Source organism: Rhododendron vialii, chromosome 1a (assembly GCF_030253575.1).
Source record: "Rhododendron vialii isolate Sample 1 chromosome 1a, ASM3025357v1".
Classification (NCBI taxonomy): domain Eukaryota; kingdom Viridiplantae; phylum Streptophyta; class Magnoliopsida; order Ericales; family Ericaceae; genus Rhododendron; species Rhododendron vialii.
In genome coordinates, this window is record NC_080557.1 from 21,217,404 (window position 1) to 21,237,945 (window position 20,542).

At 37.7% G+C, this 20,542-nt stretch overlaps 1 protein-coding gene and 1 long non-coding RNA gene across 2 annotated transcripts in view; both read left to right on the top strand.

Annotated features, from left to right (window-relative positions):
• Positions 1–384: 384 nt before the first annotated feature.
• Positions 385–1,772, top strand: LOC131332989 (uncharacterized). The gene is made up of 2 exons (XR_009201685.1): positions 385–1,204; positions 1,549–1,772. It is a non-coding gene; the product is annotated as an uncharacterized LOC131332989 (long non-coding RNA).
• Positions 1,773–7,433: 5,661 nt separating this feature from the next.
• LOC131324368 (uncharacterized) overlaps positions 7,434–20,542 on the top strand; it is a 37,928-nt gene continuing 24,819 nt past the window's right edge. The window contains exons 1-14 of the mRNA XM_058356347.1: positions 7,434–7,765; positions 13,376–13,673; positions 13,821–14,049; positions 14,177–14,516; positions 14,633–14,746; positions 14,849–14,977; positions 15,058–15,249; positions 15,337–15,531; positions 16,203–16,340; positions 16,534–16,656; positions 16,745–16,992; positions 17,914–18,017; positions 19,463–19,557; positions 19,641–19,880. Of these exons, the coding sequence (XP_058212330.1) occupies positions 7,667–7,765; positions 13,376–13,673; positions 13,821–14,049; positions 14,177–14,516; positions 14,633–14,746; positions 14,849–14,977; positions 15,058–15,249; positions 15,337–15,531; positions 16,203–16,340; positions 16,534–16,656; positions 16,745–16,992; positions 17,914–18,017; positions 19,463–19,557; positions 19,641–19,880 (2,544 nt within the window). The 5' untranslated portion in view covers positions 7,434–7,666. The remainder of the gene's footprint in view (positions 7,766–13,375; positions 13,674–13,820; positions 14,050–14,176; positions 14,517–14,632; positions 14,747–14,848; positions 14,978–15,057; positions 15,250–15,336; positions 15,532–16,202; positions 16,341–16,533; positions 16,657–16,744; positions 16,993–17,913; positions 18,018–19,462; positions 19,558–19,640; positions 19,881–20,542) is intronic.

Sequence of the window (20,542 nt, forward strand, 5' to 3'; positions counted from 1 at the left end):
AGGTAACTTTCAGTCCCTTTTGCTTAATTTTGTGTATGCTCTGCATTATGATATCTGTAGCTGGACAGATTCGTACAGCTCTGAGTTTGTCTATTTTCTCACCCTTTTATGTCAAAATTTACTTGGGTTTCTTCATGAAATCTTAACTAGATTTGATGCTTGTTCTTTTGGCTTTGGAATCACTTGAAAAGGTTAAGAACTCAATTTACTGTGAATTTTCGAATGTTGGTCTGATCCTGAGAATCTGTTTTGTGACAGATTTGCGAATTTGTTGTGTTTGCCTATTTTTATCATCAACAGGCTGACCATGTTATTTTTTTTGTAATTTTACTGGAGATGTCTCTATGTGTGTAGCATGCGCTGTAAAAATTTCAGAATTTTCTGAGTAGTATGGAAAAAGATAAAAATCATGAACCGAGCTGCTGTTAGATTCGCGTCTGTGCAGGCAGCACAGACACGTGTTGGAAAAATGGGCATAACTTCTTGCTCGGGTGTCGGTTTTACGCACCGTTTCTTGATTCTGAAACTAGACTTACATACCTTTCTGAACATATAAGGTTTGTGCCTTAGTTACTTCTGGGAAAACTCAGTTTCGGTTCTGAAGTTAATGGTTTGTTAACTCTGGAAATCTGGGCAGGTTTTGGAGCTATGTTATTCATCAATGTTGTCATAGTTAAATGTACTTACTGGCTATGGGTTCTCATGAGTCTTAAACTCTGATCAATTGGTGATGTTATGGTATTAGAATTAATGGAAAAGATTGAGTATGTGATTTTTAATGAGCATTCGATCACAGGCTGTTCTGCAGAAACTGCAGAGTTGTGTTTCTAAGTGTGCATCTTTGGACAGTCGTAACTTTGTCATTCGAAATCTATTTAGGACAAACTCTATATCGATATTGGTGTACTGAAAGTCTACTTTCTAATGGTGGTGGTTTCATGACCCAACTTTAATCCTATAAAATGCTACAGTCTTTTAAAGACAGGCTGGTTGTAGGATGTCTTGTTATTTTGGGAGTGTTGTTGTGTTTGAACTTCATGTGTGTTATTCTTTGGCCATAGTTTAGTTCCGTATGAGCTTATTATTCTTGTGTTGATCGTTCGTTGAACTTATTACTAATACGGTTAAGCGTGTGGTTAGGTAACGAGCTGAGTAATCGGGAGGTGTCAAAACCGTAAGTTGGCATACTTCGGTCGACTCACAGGTGAGTGTGTTTGATATCTTATATCTTCAATAAGATGTTAACATGTTGGTTGTGCATCATGCTATGGTTGGTTAGTTACTGGCATGCATGATTGGTGTATGTTGATTGTACCCGTATAAGGTTTGTGGAGTGAGTCACACCTTGTCGTGGGCCGTGCCGTTCTATTTACGGTGAATGGGAGCTTGGTGTGCGGGACACAATACCTTGGGTACATGGGATGTGGCAGACATGTCACTGCATGTGTTGTGAACATAAATTGTAGTTGTTCAGTTAGTTGTTTATGTTGAGTTTTATTGGATTTATTCTATATCTTACACACTCCTGGTTTTCTTTTGGATTGCCAGATAGCAAGGGTTTGTAGGATGGTCCACTACTGGTCGGCGTTTTGGGGTTGGCTTTGAGGTTGTTGATTGTGTCGATGGTAGTGAGTTGTCTTGTATATATAATCGACTCATTTTGTAAAGGATGTTTTGCACTTTAGTTTGCCAAGTATGTAAAGTTATGGGTATAACGTCGACTCTTTTAATAATATTAATGTTAAGTCTTCCGCTGGTTTATTCTGAGTTAATATCTGTTGTTAAATGATTGTTTGGTTGGCGTTTGGGAATGCCACGTGGCCGCGCCGACTCGGGCCCACAATGGGTGTCGTTTTGCGGGGCGGGGCGTGACAGCGGTAGTCAGCTACAGAAGGTTAGTCGGTGATCGAGCGGAGTAACTTCCTACGGAATGCTCCCGGTAGCTTCGAAAGAGAATGGTCTTTCTCGAAACCTAATCCTGACTATTACTACTACTACTTTTGGATCGAGAGGGTGGTCGAGTGGCGGTTTAGTGGCGGTCTTGGATGAGTTTCTTGAAGAACTCAAGAACACTCAAGAACAAAGTAAGAACAAACTAGAACAAAGAAAGAACAAGATTTTTCTAGAGAGAGAAGTTGCTAGGTGAAGGTGTGAGTTGAATGTTTGAAATGGCTTGCTATTTATAGGCAAAACCTTGGCTCCCTCTCCTCTCACAAGGCCGGCCCTCTCTCTCTCTCTATATCTCCCATGGATTTGCTCCATTAAGTTGTCAAACCACATCACATGTCATGCCATGCCTTGTCAAATCATATCTTAGGTGTAAGGCTATAGAATCAAGTAAGATCTTTAGCCTTTCTAGGTGAATCTAGGTAATTACTACCTAGGTCTAGCTTGTAGTCAAAGTCTTAGGCTAATAAAAGATAGGATTGTGTCATAATGGCCCATCAATAGGTTGTCATTAGGCAAAATAGACTTAGGCCTATTTAGGTAGCTTGCATGGCTAGGTTAGTCCTTGGATTTGATCTTAGGAAGATTTGTTGGAAGGAAAGGAGACAATGATACAAGATTTGGTCTTAAACAAACATAAAAGGACAATGGAGGACAATGGAGGGTTAGTTTCTTAGCTAGGAAGGAAGATTCACCCATGGATTTGAAAGATGTAGAAAGATCATGGAAGGTACAACCAATCTTCTTTCTTTCTTTCCTTCCTCTCTCTCTCTCTCTCCCTCCCTCTCTCTCTCGGCTTCCCTCTCCCTCTCCCTCTCTCTCTCACAAGTACACTTATATATATACTTATGTACTACAATGCAAGAATATAAATAAAATATAGGTACTTTTGTACAAAAGATCAAAGTAGTCTTAAAGATCAAGATTTTCTCAAAATCCAATAACTATTAAACAAATTATAATTTAGACACATGTCCCATTAAATAAATAAACTAGTGTATTAATGTACTCTAGGAAGATCAACTCCCCAATAAACTAATCCAATTTGGTACAAAACCCCAATATAAAATAATAAAAAAGTACTTTAAGAATCTTAGGCCTTAAAAGCTACTAAGTACTTTCATAATAAAATATTGGTACATCATTCCATGGGTTTTTAGAAAAAACTAGTTTATTAAAACCCTTGTACTTGGTTGAAAGATTAAACCTTTTACCCAATGGATAATAAATCTCCTAACTTTTATTGTCCAATGGACAATAGTAACTAGGGAACTTTTATATTAAAATAATCAAAAGTTGTCCTTTAAAGCATGTGACAAAAGCCCTATATTTAAATATAGGTGTGGTACCAAATACCCCAATTAAATAATAGGCTAGGATTCTCCCAATTAGTTTATAATAGAGTACAAGTGCTAGTTTAATAAATAAAGTACTTTGGAAATCTAGGGTTTAGATATACCCCAATAGTTTAATGCATAAAAGTACATGAAAATCCAAATCTTGATTATAAAAATAAAACTTTGTACTATGTTGGAAGATTATGGCTATTACCCAATGGATAATAATTTCCCTAGCGGGTAAAGACCAATGGATAAAAGAAGTACAAGTACTTTTATACTTAAAATAAGATTTTGAAAAGACTACATGTACTTTAAACAAAATATAATAATGAAACGGTTATTAACCAATGGACAAAAGTTACCCTAACATTATGGACCAAAAGGTAAAGGCAAAAGGTTCAAAAGGTCCAAAAGGTTCATCTAGTAACTAGGTGAGTTTGGTTGCTCGGTTCCTCCAAGTAGTCGGTTGGAATCTAATTCGATAGGCCCCGAAGGACTAGAATCTAATTACGACGGATTACTGAAAGTAAAAATAAGTAATTCAAATAAAATTCAAATATTTAACGAAATTTTTATTGACCAAAATTCAAGGGCGTCACAGCCTCTTCCACCATTCGAACTCTATCAACGAGTTTGGTTGGGCTAATTTAGCCCAACTAATGCCAGAGATTGAAGGAGAATCTGACGAGAAACTTACTCCAGAACTTGTCATGTATGCCATGAGTCTTATAAGACAGGCGCTATACAAAGTAGAGAATGAACCAATGCACGAAGTCCATTCTCGCTCTTGCTTCACAGGAGTATCTGATTCCTTACTATTGACTCCTTCTGACATTGCTGAACTCTTCGATGAATCTAAGGATTCAGGGAGCAAGATGGAAGAAAATAAGACTTTTGATCCATCCAAGGACACTCTTGAAAAGGCCTAAGAATAGATGGTCTTTCTTGTTTATGGCCTCGAAGTTACTCACCCTACCTTTTAGTAACAAGTAGTGTAGGAGCGAGTCAAGCTCTATTGATTCGAGCTTGAATACTGGAGTCCGTTGATTCGCTCAAGAATGCTAGAGGATTTTCTTGTTAAAAATCATTTTCTTTTCCTTTCTTTTAAATCAAGGAATTTCAATTGTTTTTCTCAACATTAACTAGTTACAATCACTTGGGTCACCTTGGGTCTTTTCCCTCGAGTGTTAGGGTCACCCTGAGTCTTTTCCTATAATCACAATTACTTGGGTCACCCCGGGCCTTTTCCCTCAAGCGTTAGGGTCACCCCGAGTCTGTTCCCGAACTTGGGTCACCTCAGGTCTTTTCCCTCGAGCGTAGGGTCACCCTGAGTTTGTTCCCTCAATCATAAGAACTTGGGTCACCTCAGGTCTTTTCCCTCGAACGTAGGGTCACCCTAAGTCTGTTCCCTCAATCACAAGAACTTGAGTCACCTCAGGTCTTTTCCCTAGAGCGTAGGGTCACCCTGAGTCTGTTTCCTCAATCACGACCAATCATTATCCTTGCTAGTTTTCACATCACAGTAGGTTGACACACATATTTCATTCATCGTACCACACTTGTCCAATAAATATTCAAGCCTCTACTTCAAGCATGCACATCAAAGCAATCCAATATAAGTAAATCAACAATTAAGATATCATGAAACTCACACACCCACGTCACCAATCTATTGGTTATACCATGAAGCATCAACTGGTCATTCAATAGCTCAACTTCATCCAAATACTTAGAAATAGTTTCACCTTTCAATTTTTATGGTTCAATAGAAAAGAATAATAGTTGTACCACACATTACCATTTCATAAACTTAATTAATCATCATTGTTCAAGTATTCCCATTCCAATTTTAATACACGATCACCCCTTGCACCTCACATTTTTCCTACGTGTCAACGAACATTTCCCAAACATGGTGGCCTACCACCAAAGCCTCGTTAGACCATTCGACTACTTAAACGAACCTAGAAACGTCCGTGTCTCACTCAAATGAATCTAAGGGAAAATGATGCCCAGTGTATACCAATGTGTCCACCCTGAGGACTTAGAAGTGTACTAAATCATTTGTGAGGTTCAAACATAACCTAACCCCAGAGTTGACATGAAACCTTACAACAACCGGTTTTATATTAGCCATAGCATCTTATTGGTTTAGGATTACATTATGAGATCACTACCGTTATAAAATAGACCTTCTGTACATCAATATCGATATACAATATGCCCCAAACGGAGTCTGGATGACAAAGTTATGCTTATCCAAAGTTTAAAAAAAAATCTGTCTTAAGACCTTTGGTATCGATATCAATTGACTAGCAAGAATCCAGAGGCGAGGGTATCGATACCAATTGATTTCGAGCAACGATTTTCTAGATTTTCAAAATTGAACACCCAACTTCAAACAACCATACAAGGCACGATGCAAGCACCATATCAACACATAAACACATAATAGAAGTGAGAAATTCCTACCTCGAGTGTCGAAATCGAAATCAAGAGATTACCCAAGCCCTAGAACTTCAAAAGCGAAATTGAGCGAAATACACCTACTCCGAGCAAACGAACACAACCCGAGGCCTAGAACACTCGAGGAAGTCGATTTGGTGGTGGATCTTGGGTGGGTTTGGAGTTTGGGAGTGCGTTGTTAGTGCAGGAGTAGGAGAGAGAGAGAGAGAGAGAGAGAGAGAGAGAGAGAGAGCCGTGAGAGGGAGAGAGGGACGAGAGATAGAGATAGAGAGAGATGGGAGATTTTTCCTACAACACCCCCCTGCCCCATTATATACTAGCATATACCCAAATTGCTCTTGCACTCCCTCAACTTACAATTCTATCATTCGAGCCCCAAATCATATAAACTCAAAAAGATTCCACATTTATTCAATATTCTAACATTAATAAAACCTTTAAACGATTTTCAAAAATACGGGTCTCTGCAAATACAATCACCAAACACATGTTCATCGTAGATTAAGTTTTTGCATTGCTAGCCGATGGAGAGGTAGATTCTTAATTTCGTTTCAGTCAACTCCAATGATCATCACCTACAATCGATTTATGATTCTCTCAAATGCCTTGTTCGAGAAACTGAAGCAGCATGAACTTAGAAGATATGAGGTAAGGCGTAACATACGTATTGAGAACAAAAGGATAAATTTAGGCTCTGTTTGGAACTTAAGGAAAAGAAAGGAAAATTAAAATTTTTTTCTTCCTATTGTTTGGTTGAAAGAGTGAAGAAAATAAAGGCTTTATTTGGTTAGGAATTTAATTTAGTTTAGTTTTGGTAGTGGGTGAAGAAAGAATATAGTAACAATTGAAGATATAGATAATGATTGGAGATAGATAGAGATAAATGAGAAAGTAATAATTGAAAACTAAACTAAAACTACAGCTAAAAGGTTAACCGAACAAAGCCAAAGATTTCAAGTTTAGTAAATAGTAAATTTTACCTCATATTTTCCTCTTATTTTCATTCTCTTTTATTTTATTTTTCTTTATTTTCCTTTCTATGAGTTCCAAAAGGGAGCCTTAAGGTTTTATAAGAAATAGGACTAAAAAAATAAGCTGGTAAACAAATTACGACTATAACTCGTAAAAACATAACATAACAAAGATTATTACTTCAGAAGTCTTGAAAATTTTGATAAAGATGAGAAAAATATAAAAATGACAGTTTTATGGTTCTTGTTTGTACTATATTGGAGTTTTTGAATTATATCAACTTTAATAGTACTATATAGTTAATAAAGACGAAAAAATATAAAATGACATGGTTCTTGTTTGTATTATATTGGACTTTTTGAATTATATAGTATAAGAACCAAGTTAACTCGGTTGGTTGTCTCATCACCACGAGGGGCAGGTTTGGGGTTCAGGATTATGGCCAGCCTCTCTATTGACTAAGATACGAATATTCCGCTGTTGTATAAAGTATGACCAATACAAAAAAAATATAGTTACAATATTAATTAATCTGATTACTAAAAGAATGTTGATAAAAATTTGAAAAAGAATTTATTAAACCGTGTTTAACCAGAATTTTAATTTAGTCAAAATACTATTGTAACTTCATGTAAAAAAATAAAATAAAATACTACTACTGTAACTCATTATTCATAGCATTCGCAGGCAACGAGAGAAACCCGACCTATAAAGGGACAGCCCCATCACTCTTTTCATCCCTCCACCTCTCTCCGATTTTGGCCCCCCCACCAGCAAATCCCGAATCCGTCGAATCTCATCAGTTTTCTCCTGCTTTCCCCCGCCCCCCTTCCCCGCTCCTCTCTCTCTCTCTCTCTCTCTCTCTCTCTCTCTCTCCCCCTCTTTCTTTCTCTCTCTCATTCTCAGAAAACCCTAGTGCTTGTTTACTGCTCGAACTCGCGATGCTTCCTTTCTCTTCCACCCTATCGGCCCAGATTCGGTACTTGCTCCAGAGCTTGAACGGATCAAACTCCGACCACGTCTTCCAAGAGCTCTGTCAGGTAATACACATACGTATAACTTGTTATCTGTTTCGATATATAGATGCAAATGTATAGATAGTATCTGTCTCCTTGAGCCTCTCAGTTATGTCTTCTATAGGTTCTGTATGAATTTTTAGCCAGTGTTGCTTGTGGAATAATTGAGTTTAGCTCGTTTTAGGGTTTCTCTAGGTTCAAAGGTATTCATCTCTGTCGAAAACTAGAAAGTGGTAATTGGGTTTTTGGTGATTGAGGACATATGAAGTGTGGATTTAGTTAGGTATTGGGGTTTTAGGGATTGAAGACTGAAGCTTGTGGAAATTTAACGTTTGTAATGCGTCGTGCAATCTATTGAGTGCTGGAAGGCACGTACAATGACAAAATTTGGCACCTTTGTAATGGAATATGGGGAGGAAATTTGGTTGTGGGACGACTTTGGGTTATGAGTTGTATGGAAATTGAAATCGTTACGAACATGAAATTAGCGACATGCAATTTCTATTTTAGGGGGCCACGGTTTTATTGTGCTTGCATTTGAAAGAATGGGCATACGAACGCAGCATCTATGAATGAAAATATGATTGATGATATGTAATGGGCAATGTAGAAGATTCTATTCCCGGTAAAGTTACCCGTGGTGCTTTTAATGAATACTTTATGATCCCTAAGCACTCACTTTGATATGGGTACTCGTCATTTTACTCATATTGGCTCAAAAGCAATATCTATCTAGACTGCCATACAGATAGAATATTCTTACTTCCCTCTAGATTGTTGGACATGTATGATATATAGACAAAAGTCAACATTGTTTCCTTGACAAAGCTGATTCCCCCCAAAATGCTCCGGTTAGATAGATATTGTTTTCATTCAACGTCCCTGCTAGTGCCTTTGGGCTACCTATCCATATTATTTTGTTGGTTCCTCCTCTCCTTCCACCCCAACTCATGAATAATTTACATAATTCCAGATTCTTCTTCACCCTCTTCATCCTTTCGTTTTCTTGTTCATTTCCTTTCTTTTTCTGTCACAATTTGAATTCCTATTTGACAAAGATGTGACTAAGGAAACAAAGCAAGGGCAAGGATATTTTCCTAAAGTTTTGGAAAGATAATTGTTGTGTTTTTGGCATTTGTAACAGTCTGTCTTTGTTGTTGTGGACTTGTATTTTGGGACAACCAAACTTCAAAAGCGAGCAACTCGATATGGGTGTATGATTTGTTTTTCGTTTGTCCTACTCTTACTTAGATAGCATTGCCAGTTATGAATGGGGATTTTTTTATTGGTGTTGTCTAGTTCGTTATACTCTTTTTGTTATTGTTAAGCTGTAGAAGCCTCCAAGTTTCGTGCTCTTTCCTTGTCTATAGCTTTAGAGTGAGAAAATGCTAATAAAATGGGAAAACTAGACCAAGTAGTGTTGTGGGATCCCTGCCTAATTGATGTGTTATAAGGTTCATATGATTAAGGGAACAACGCTGAGACAGATCACTAAAGTTTGTACATTTATTTGTCATTAAATAGCTTTTTACTAATATATGCCTTGCAACACATTGTAGCCAATTCATCTTCGGACTTACTGGACAAAACTAATGGTTTATGCTGTTGATTATGTTTGTCTCATCATTGTTTATGTGGAGCAATGCTTACCTTATGTAGTGTTGAACAATACACTGTGAGCAAGGACACTTCTCATATTGCGTTCTATAAGAAACATGTTTTTTTGCTTCCCAAGGAGGCATAAATTTTTAGGATTGACGATAAATTTATAGCAAGAAAGTACGAGTGAGATGGGAGACAAGAAGTCTACCATTTGAAAGTACAGCACAAAGCAAAAACACTAAAAATATCTCTTCATAGACTGAATATCCTATGAGGATCCCGACCACTAACGTGAATCCCATACTTGCCCTTTGTGAGTAAATCCGAATAGAATGATGCTCGGTGGGAAATCTCAATAACCACTTTCCAATGAGGGCTATATTTGCTATCACAATGCTGCATTGCTACCTACTGCAAGACCCTATTTTTCCTTGGGAGGAGATGACTACCCAATTCATTAATTGCTCCTTCTTCCCTTCATCCATAAATTCCCACACCAAAAAAATATCATATCCATTTCTCAATTTTATTTGGCATGGCCATCAAAATCTCAAACACCAAGATTGATTGTACTAAAAAAGCATGCCTGATACTTTAGGGGCTGTTTTTGTCTTTTAATCTACCAGATCCACCCCCAAGCCAATTGTTTCGAGTACAAAGATTAACAAAAGTGCATATTTCATATGCAATGTGACCTTATTCCCAAATGACCCATGACCCAGTTCTAGCACTTCATTTATTTGTTGCCCTCTTCTCATGAAGAACCCTGCGAAACAGGTTGCAAACTTGCAATACCCTCTCTCTAATCCGTTTTTCATATTTGCCTCCTTAATTCAAATAAGGTATACGAACACTGGTTGAACATGCTGCTCTTCTTTTGTGTGGATATGAAGTTACAATTAACTTCAGATTGAAATAGAAGAGCACAAGCTGGGTTGTGGTACATCATCTTGTAGTTTTCAGCATAGTTCTTTGAAGGGTATTTAGGGAAGTATAGGTGTTGGTTATAAAGCATTCTTCTGCTAGTGTCGCCTGTCATTGTCCGACCATCTCAAGGACATAGACATGTGTCATACACACCCGAAATGGTGGCTGGATTTTTATTTTATATTTTCTTGAACACCTCAGGGATAAGCAGAGGATACTCGAGATAGGGTAAAGACACGGTGGGGACACGTTTGTCAGTATTGGAATTAGCAAAAAACAGTGGGTAGCTAATATATGAAATAAGGCCCCTTTTTGAAAATGACCGTGTTGTGCTTGTGAGAGATTTTGGAGGAGAGTAGTGGCTTCTAAGTATGGAGAAAGTTAGGGTGGAAGGTCGACTGTGTTGGTGTGTGCTCATGGTAGAGGATTATGGAACGTCATTTGACTTACTTTGGATGACTTCTCGATGTTGGTTATCTTTAACATAGGCAGGTGGTTCAAGGGATGAAGTTTAAAGGCACAAGTGGTTTGGTGTGGTGACTCTTGATAGAGCCTTTTCAACTATTTTTTCTAGTTTGGGGTTAATCAGGAGGCATCTGTGACGGAGTATCTGGAGATCTGCTCGGTGGATTGAGGTATATTTTTGTAGGTTTGGGGTTTGATCACTTGTTTGAGTTGTTGGCTTTGCTTTATGGCCGTAGAGAGTCAAGGTGAGGGAGGATAGGAATGTTGTGGGAAGGCTAATTAAGATTGGATGGTTCCTCTTTCTTCCTTGTTTTCAGGAGGGATTTAGTTCGATGATTTCCATGGCTGGGATTCTCCTGGTTTGGAAGATGCCTCCCTCCCCGAGGTTCTAAGTTGGATTTGCCACCTTGATAGGAGGATCCTGCTACTAAGAGTGGGCCTTTTTTGTACTTAGGCATTTGGTTTTGCTGGTGTTGTTTCCTTTTCCTTGCACAAGTGTGGTATTCCTTTGGCGCCTTCTCTGTTTGATTCCTCATCACTATGAAATAGGTGCAAAATGAAAAACTTGGGAAACATAGGCTTTTTTGTTTTGTTTCATTTGTCAAGCCCTAGTCGAGAGGGAGAAGTAACAGAAAAGAAAATGAGAAGAAAGCAGAAAGATGGGACCAGGGTAGGTTGTGCGTTCCCTGTTATTATTCATCTCTCTCCCTATATGTGTGTGTGTGTATCTTCCTTCACTGACATGGGAGAATTGTGTGACATGTATAATTTGTCAAACAGTTGGCCCTTGATCTCATACAAAAGGTAAGCAGTGCAGCTTGGCCTTTCGGAAACTAGTCTCTCTTTAAGTAATTAGCCACTTCATTGTGCTAACGACAAGTTAAAGAAATAAAAACTTCAATTTTGGCAAAGATACAGAGTGAGACAAAGAAAACAAATAGAAAGCAATCAAAAATTCATTCATCCATGGGAACTTATGAAATCGAACATATCATACAAAAACAACTTTTAAATAGAGAAGTCCTAAATTATGTTTTCATTGCTTCAAAAGTAATGGAAACTCCAATGGTTGGTGAGATCCAGAGTGAGAAGAGCTTACATTAGATTTCTTTTCTTGTTCAGAGAAAAAGAAAGAAACGTGAAAGCTATTAGGCTTCAGTGTGGTTTTTAGTTTAATGTTAGCAGTTAACCGTACTAGTTAATAAAGTGTGAGTTACCGCTGACTAATACTCTCATAGGCATGTATGATGCCGAGATTTATAAGCAAACATGTAGCTTCACATGTTTGTTGCATGGGACAAAAGATAAGATTGGAATAGGGGGACTATATGCACATAGTACCTCAGTAAGGGATTATCTAACTAATTCAGTCCTTTCGTTTTAAAAACTAAATAAATGAATTTAGGCCTTTGAATTACCCTTCTTTTCATTCAATAGTAAAAAATGATTCATTATTCCTAATCCCACCCTTTATTCCACCCAAATCAAATGGGGTATAACTGATCATGTGTTACATGCAATCTCTATTCTCATCTATTATTTCAGAGGTCCACCTGCTCTCTTTTATCCTCATCATCAACTCTCTTTTGGAAGGAAAATGATTTTTTGCTCTCCTATTTATCTACTTTTTACCTGCAGTTGTTTTGTTTATTTATTTATGTTCTACTAAGCTCTTTGTTCATGAAAGGCAAACTTGTAATTTCATGCGAATAAGGACGAAAAAAAGAGTGCTTCAAGAGTGCAAAACTCACTTCTCTTCAATTTTTTTTTTTTTTTATAAAAAATCCGACAATCAAATCGTGCCCCATGGGCCAATAGTACTTTATTAGCTTTGCCGCCTAGGCCTGTCAAACACTGTACAAGTGGGGGCAAAAACTCATTTGTAGACCTTTAGCCATTTTATTTTCCAAGAATACCCAAAAAACATACAAATAATTACCTGTTATTCCCAAAGGAAAAGACTATGTCAAGGGGCAAACCAGTAAATGAGGCCAGAAAATGTTCACCGTCTGATTGTAACTGAAGCTCAGATGGAAGTACTTTATAATCCAACAGATGGAAGTACTGTTTAATCCAAGCACGTACTGTTCGATCAGGGATGAAACAGATGGAAGTACTCTTTAATCCAAGCACGTACTGTTCGATCAGGGATGAAAGCACTGTAGATAGGCACTCTCATTTTATATATAGGAGAGAAACAGACGGAAGTACTGTTTAATCCAAGCACGTACTGTTCGATGAGGGATGAAAACACTGTAGATAGGCACTCTCATTTTTTATATAGGAGAGATATCTCGCTCTCTTTATGCTGTGTCCTTAGCTGGAAAAGATCCTTGATCCTTTTTCATGATCACTAACTTCCAGGAAGGAGATGAAATTGCGTCAGTAGAAAGGGAACTTAAATAACTTCATCATCCTTTTTAGGATTTACAAATTCAGGGATTGATAATTGAGAAAACAATTGAAATCCGACGAATAGTTGTATCATGTTGAGTTGATTCTATTTTTCTCTTCCATATGGAATATGCTGATTTTATGTTTCTCTTGATAGTATGTTGGGTATGGAAGTTGTATCATGTTGAGTTGATTCTATTTTTCTCTTCCATATGGACCATGCTGATTTTATGTTTCTCTTGATAGTATGTTGGGTATGGAACGGAGGGGAGTATATTGCTCCTGCAAACATGCTTGGATCACCTGAATATATATGGGAAAGATTTGAAGAATCTGCAACCGGAACCAATAGTTGGTCCTATCTTCAAATTTGTTTTGGATAAACCAAATTTCAGTACAGTGCTCTCTGAGTCATTAAGAAGTGCAGCAATCAATGAAGAGTTTGTTGAAAGTTTGTCAAATGCTTTACACTTGTCAGCATCTGAGAAAATTGGATTTGGACTTGCTTTGTTGGATTCTGAAAATTCTGATGTCAGAATGTGTGGTAAGTTATAATGTCAACGCGCACCTGCCCCTCTCTGAAGTAGAAGATGTGGATTAGAAAGTCCCCATTTTGTATCTTCTTCTCTGTTCTTTAGTTTTGTTCATTGTTGCTTGTTCAACATGGGTTTAACTGTACACTGGTTTCCAGGGAAGAACTTCTGCATGGCTCAGATTGGGGAACTATTTACCAGTCATGCGTGTGTTGACTCTATTGAGCAAATTCAGAATATTTTCATGTTTCTCCATCGATCTGAGGGCCTGTCCAAGCATGTAGATTCTTTTGTGCAGATGTTATCCTTATTGCAATTGAAAGAGAGTGACCGATTTATATTAGCTCCATTGCTCTCCAAGGAATTGGATGAGGCAACTGTGTTGAGGTAATAAATACACAATTATTGATTAATCCTATGGAAACAGCTTTGCCATTAGATTCATGCTTGTTCTGTTGACATACTTAATACTTCTATGCACATATAGGTACTTATGGTTGTTTCTATGCTCCAGGAGTTTGGATTTGTTTGATGAAGGCGATGAGAATGATTTTGACATTGTTCTAGCAGAAATGGAGAAAGAGATGAGCATGGCCGATGTAATGAAGGAATTGGGTTATGGATGCACAGTTAATGTCTCGCAGTGCACAGAGACGCTATCCCTGTTTTTACCACTGACGGCAATGACTGTCTCTAGGATTCTTGGCACAATTGCCCGCACGCATGCTGCACTCGAGGACAATCAGAATGCATTTTCAACTTTCTGTTCTGCTCTTAGCACTGGCAGTTCAACAGATATGCCATCGTTGAGCTCATGGAATAGTGATGTCCTTATCAATTCAATCAAGCAACTTGTGGGTTTATCTGTTGTATCTTTTTGGAATCTTGATTTGTTTATTTTTACCTTTCCTCATATGCAAGTTAAAAGTGCATTTTTTTTTGGTGGCGATTCTAAATGTGCGAACTTCAGGCTCCTGAAACCAATTGGACTAGTGTTGTTGAAAACCTCGATCATGATGGATTCTACTTCCCTAATGAGGCGGCGTTTTCCTTTTTTATGTCGGTTTATAGACATGCATGCCAGGTTTGTTGCTATTCATGAATTTCTTAATTGCAAGCACGTTGAATATCATTTTCCTCAGTAGAACATCTTTGTTGATACATAACCTTGTAATATACATTGCAGGATCCTTTCCCACTCCATGCTATTTGTGGCTCGGTTTGGAAGAATACCGATGGCCAACTATCTTTTCTTAAGCATGCTGTTGCAGTACCCCCTGAAGTATTTACCTTTGCACATTCTGGGAGGCAATTGGTATGGTGCTCTTCGCATCCAGTTCTTTATTTGTGAACTTATGCTGTGTGCATGTCTGACTGGCCAAACTACTCTTGCAGGTGTACGTTGATGCTGTGCATGGCCAACAATTTCAATTTGGACACAAAAATCATGCATGGTTAAGTCTTGACCTGTTGGAGGTTTTGTGTCTGCTAGCTGAGAGAGGTCATGCGAGCACTGTTCGATCAATGCTTAACCATCCTCTTGAGCACTGCCCTGAAGTGTTGCTCCTTGGGATGGCTCACATTAATGTACTGGAGATGTACATGTTCTTTGCAAACAATTTTTTTCTTTTTTGTAGTCTTTTGGTTTGATAGATCTTGCTGTTTTGATTGCAGACTGCTTATAACCTCCTACAGTTTGAGATTTCTTCGACTGTTTTCCCCATCATACTTAGAAATAGTGCTGGAAGTGGTACGATTCTTCAGCTGTGGCAGGTTAACCCTAATCTTTTGCTGTGGGGTTTCTTAGATGCCTACAACACCAATCCAGATGATATTACGAGAGTTTTGGACGTCTGCCAGGAGCTGAAGGTAAACACGTCTTGTGCACTTCTTAGTTTTGTCAATTAGTATTTCATCCCTTAGCTCCAGAGTTTGTTTAGGATTTTTCTAAAGGAATATGGTTTGACCATATGTGGTGGGAATGTAGCTGAACAACAGAAGGTAATGTGCATTAAAACCCCAAATAGTTGGATCAAGGTTAACTTGACTTCAATGACTTGTTGCTACCATTGCACTGGTTGAATTGACACTCCGTGGTTATGGCCATCGGTATCGGTATGCTATGTGCAGCTGTCAATTATTTTAAATTGTTGCTGTATGCGAGTGGAATACATTATCACTAAAATTTGTTCACTCAACTACCATTCCGGTATTCCCCTCTTAACGATTTTTGTCTGATTTAATTTTCGTTGTTCATTTTTTCCCAGTGATAAGTAGTCTTAGAATTTCCTTACTTGATGAGAAGGTTCTCCCTAAGATTCTGTTGCTATGCTTCTCATTTAAAACATTTCATTTGACGTAAGGTTATGTTCTGTGGTCGTGCATTGCCTTAATCTGCTGAATTCTCTTAAAGATCAGAAATAGCCTTGTGCATCACATTTTCTTGTTTCTGGTTTCGCATGTCTCTTCCATTTATAGTCTTGTATCTCCCATACAGCTGATTTAATGGACATACCTTTTCCTTCTCTTTTGTGTTGCAGATACTCTTACAAGTATTGGATATGGTGCCTTCATATTTTGGTATTCGGCTGGCTGCCCTTGGTTCACGAAAAGAACTTGTAGACCTAGAGAACTGGTTGAGCTCTAATTTGACTACTTACAAAGATGTTTTCTTCGAGGTAATGATAAAGATTCCACCACCTCCTCTTCTCACTTCCACCACAGCCCCCACACAGGGAGTTATGAGCAGAGCGCTACGAACTCCAGCTTGTCGCACGTTATGAGCCGTCATTCTTTACAACCTTTATTATGCTTCTTAAAATTTGAAGGGGAAATAGTAAAATGTGCTAATATCAATGTTTCTGCTACCAGGAGTGCCTCAAGTTCTTGAAGGAGATTCAATTTGGTGTCTCTCAGGATGTTTCTGTTGACCATTTTAACCCTTCTGGTGGTCTTCCGAACGTTTATTCGGAGACGAGTCCTACTTTCTTGAAGGTTTTGCCTTTATCAATTGGTTGTTTTCATTAGTCATACGTAGTTTATAGCCCGATTCATGGAGACTTATGGTCTATATGTTTTGCAGGTTCTTCAAGCTCATACGGGCTTGATTATCTCTAGCCAGCTTTCTGAAGAAGTGGGGAAGTTGACATTTATGAATGCTAATTCGAGAATGAAGAGTAGTGGGGCTACTGATTCATCACCCTCTGATGGATACACGGACGACATTGAGTCAGAAGCCAACTCTTATTTCCATCAAATGTTTTCTGGTCAATTAACCATTGACACGATGATTCAAATGCTTGCTCGGTTCAAGGAATCTCCTGAGAATAGGTGCCTTGTTTACTTCTCTCTGTCTCTTTTGCCATATTTTTGTGAGGATTAACATAAGGAATTTTGCTGGCCTATGGTGTTTTAGTTTCTATCAAATTTAACTGAACCATGGTTGTCACATTCTTTTGGACTATAACATCCAAAGCAGAATTAGAGTTTTGTATTAGTTGCATGTTTTTCTAAGCAATTTCTCAAGCCTAATATTTGATGGCACTGTTGTACTTTTGGACATGTATAGCTTGTCTTAGTTTTCAAATGGTCTTGGTGGCATTGCATCTCACTTATCAACCATCTTATTTGGAAGTCAACCTTTTCAATATTAATATCAAAAGTTTTTGTAAAGCCAGGACTGGTCATAAATGAAGAAAAATGCTACGGTAACCTTTTTTATTGCTGCATTTTAGGTAATACTAAATAACTTTTAAAAGCATAGAAGTTTTATGGAACATATATTTCCAAGGGGAGAATTAGAGCGCTGATACTGTATGATATTTAATTCTCGTTTTTGTTGCTATGAGGAATTATGGAGATCTCTTGGTGAGCATTTCCAAACTCCAAAGCACCCTTACTAATCTATACTTATTTTGAGTCTTTGACTTTGGTGAAGTTTTGAAAACTCGATTAGATTAATTTATCTTCTTGGTCATCCGCTTTTACTGTAGAAGTTTTGATGAGAGGAAAAATGGCTTCGGACATTCATTTCTAAGGGATTGATGTAGTATGATAGTTAATCCTTTTTGGTGCTAAATTTGAGGAATAACGTAGATCTCCTATTTTCTTGTTGAAGTGTACAATATTTACTTTGGGAGCCTTCTTGGTAAGTTATTGATGCCATGCAATCATTTTTAAGCTTTATGTTAAGATTTTATTGGGAGTTTTTTTTTTTTTTTTAAGAGGTGTTGATTGTGTATGAATTGACAGGGAGCAATCGATCTTTGAGTGCATGATTGGCAATCTTTTTGAAGAATACAAATTTTTCCCCAAGTACCCTGAGAGGCAGCTCAAAATTGCCGCAGTTCTTTTTGGTGAGGTTTCACAGTTGACAAACCTATTTTGCAGAACTTTTATTTTTTTGACTTTGTTAAATGTGAAGGAATTTGTTGCTATTGAATCTCCATATGTTTTAGCTTGATTTCTCTAATAATTCCTAATGTTTGCTATTTTCTAATTCTTGCTCCCTTTTAGTGTGGAATGCTTTAGTATAGATAAAGTAATTTCAGGTCTTGTTGTTTTTCCATTCTTGGTGGATTATTGCTGTGTGATGTTGTAGGCAACAATTGCCCCTGGAAGTTGTAGTTGCTGCTCGTTATATTTGAATAGGCTCATTCTTTCCTTGGTCTTCAATCCTTTTTGGTTTTATTCGGAGACTTGTGCATCCCCTTGTGATGCCGGACGGGCGGCGTGCTTAAACCCACAAAATGAATGAAAACCCTAGTTCTTTATTCAATCTTTAATCTCAATATCAGAAGTACCTAATGAAGATAATAAGCCAAATATTTTTAGGCTAACCACAATGTTTCCGAAATAGATATAAAAAGCAGATTCCTGAATAACGTAATTTAAATAGAATAAATAGTCTTTTGCAACATTCATCTTTTTTCTTGTAACCTATTCTTTGTCATGTAATTTTGGTTTCATTCATTTATTGACCAAGTTAATCTCCGTTGCAGCAGTAAACCCCAACTAGCACAACATAATCTTTATATCATCTTTGTGACAAGATTCTAGTTTTTACTTTTTACGTGTATGCACGTAGAACCCCAGTTTCTTGCTTATATATTTATCAAAGTTACAGTATGCCTTGATTCTTCAGCCCTTGTAAAATTTTGGTTTACTGGACATATAGGGCCATAGGCTCTGAGATTCTTTTCTTTGTCCCTTCTCTTAGCCCTTTCTTTTTAATGCTGTCCAGAATAATTATGTTGGCCTCCTTTCCGTTTCTCATTGTTGATCCCTCAAAATGTTACAGGCAAGTTTCATCCTCTTGGAAATTGAAAATAAGGCGAGACAAAATTGTAAACCCTTTAGCTTATGTTTTATAACGTTCCCAGTTCGCAATGCATTGTCGGATGTGGACTTACTTTCAGCACCCACAATAACTACTGAGTTCTTCAGAGATTTAGTTAAAGAATAAAATGGCGTGGAAGAATCGGAGATAGAAACCGAGGCGTTCACTTCTAGGTTTTAGGCAGTCCCAGTAGAAAAAAGTGATTTCACTAGTGACATCTGCATTTGAGGTTCAAGTTGAAAATTCGTATTTTCATTAGCTGCCAACTTTCTGTGTTGCTTGGAGGATTGTGACATCTGGGATAATGAATGGTTGTATTTTTAATTTGCATCTGCACTTGTTAGCAACTGAATTCTTTTGTCAGATTTACAGCCCCTTCTGTAAATCCATCTAATTAGCTACTGTAACATGCTGTTGTGGATACGTATGTTATGCTCATGGCATTGTATTGTCATATTTCAGGCTCTCTCATCAAGCATCAGCTTGTAACTCATCTCACACTTGGTATTGCCCTACGAGGTGTTTTGGATGCATTGCGTAAACCTCCAGATTCCAAAGTTTGTATTAGATTCTAATATTTTGTTCCACGATTTTGTTGTTGTTTGATGTGTTGTGTTACTGATGGTCTCTCTGCAAACAGATGTTCGTTTTTGGGACGAAGGCTCTGGAACAGTTCGTGGACCGTTTGATTGAATGGCCCCCGTACTGCAATCACATCTTACAAATGTCTCATCTGCGTAGTTCTCATTCTGAGCTTGTTGCGTTCATTGAGCGGGCACTTGAAAGGATTTCATTGGGCCATTCAGAATCAGATGGAGGACATAATGCTCCTATGGATCTACAACATGGTTCTATTCAAGCTAATGAACCAAATCTGGAGGTTTACAATTGTTTTTGGTTCTCAACCCCACTCTTGCATCTAAAATCCCTGCTAAACTTTTCATTAATGAAAAAATTCATGATATGGTGGTACAAAGAGTTCATTAAATGTTACTTTGTGCACTTCTGTGGAACTACAAATTGGATGTGAACTACAAAATTGGACATTTATTTCCTAATGGTTCTAGCTTTCTCATCATTTGAAGTTTGGGATTTCTCTTTGCTTTCCTGATGTGGATCGTCAATCATAGGTGTGACTCATTTGCCCTAGGGTCTGGCATGTGTTGAACAATGCACGGTTTTTTGTACTTGTACTGCTATTTATTTTGATATAGTATTGTGTTGCTCAAGCAATAGTGTTCTGTCCATTTTCTTTGTTTACATCCCTCCATTGCATACAGTATTTTTAGCATTTAACATTTGAAATGAGATAGGCTGAGTAGTTTGATTATTTCCCCGTCTTTGCATAGTTATACAGATTTCTCAAGGTGGATATTGAATATGTATATCTACATGCAGCTTTAATTCTTCCATTTCTAAGGCCTTTTTGGTTTTGCATTCTTTCTTATACTGTATCCATCCTCTATCCTTTCTACCTCTGCCGAGGCACTTTTCTATCACTTGCGTGGAACCCTACTGCTGCTTCTCCAAAACTAGTATTTC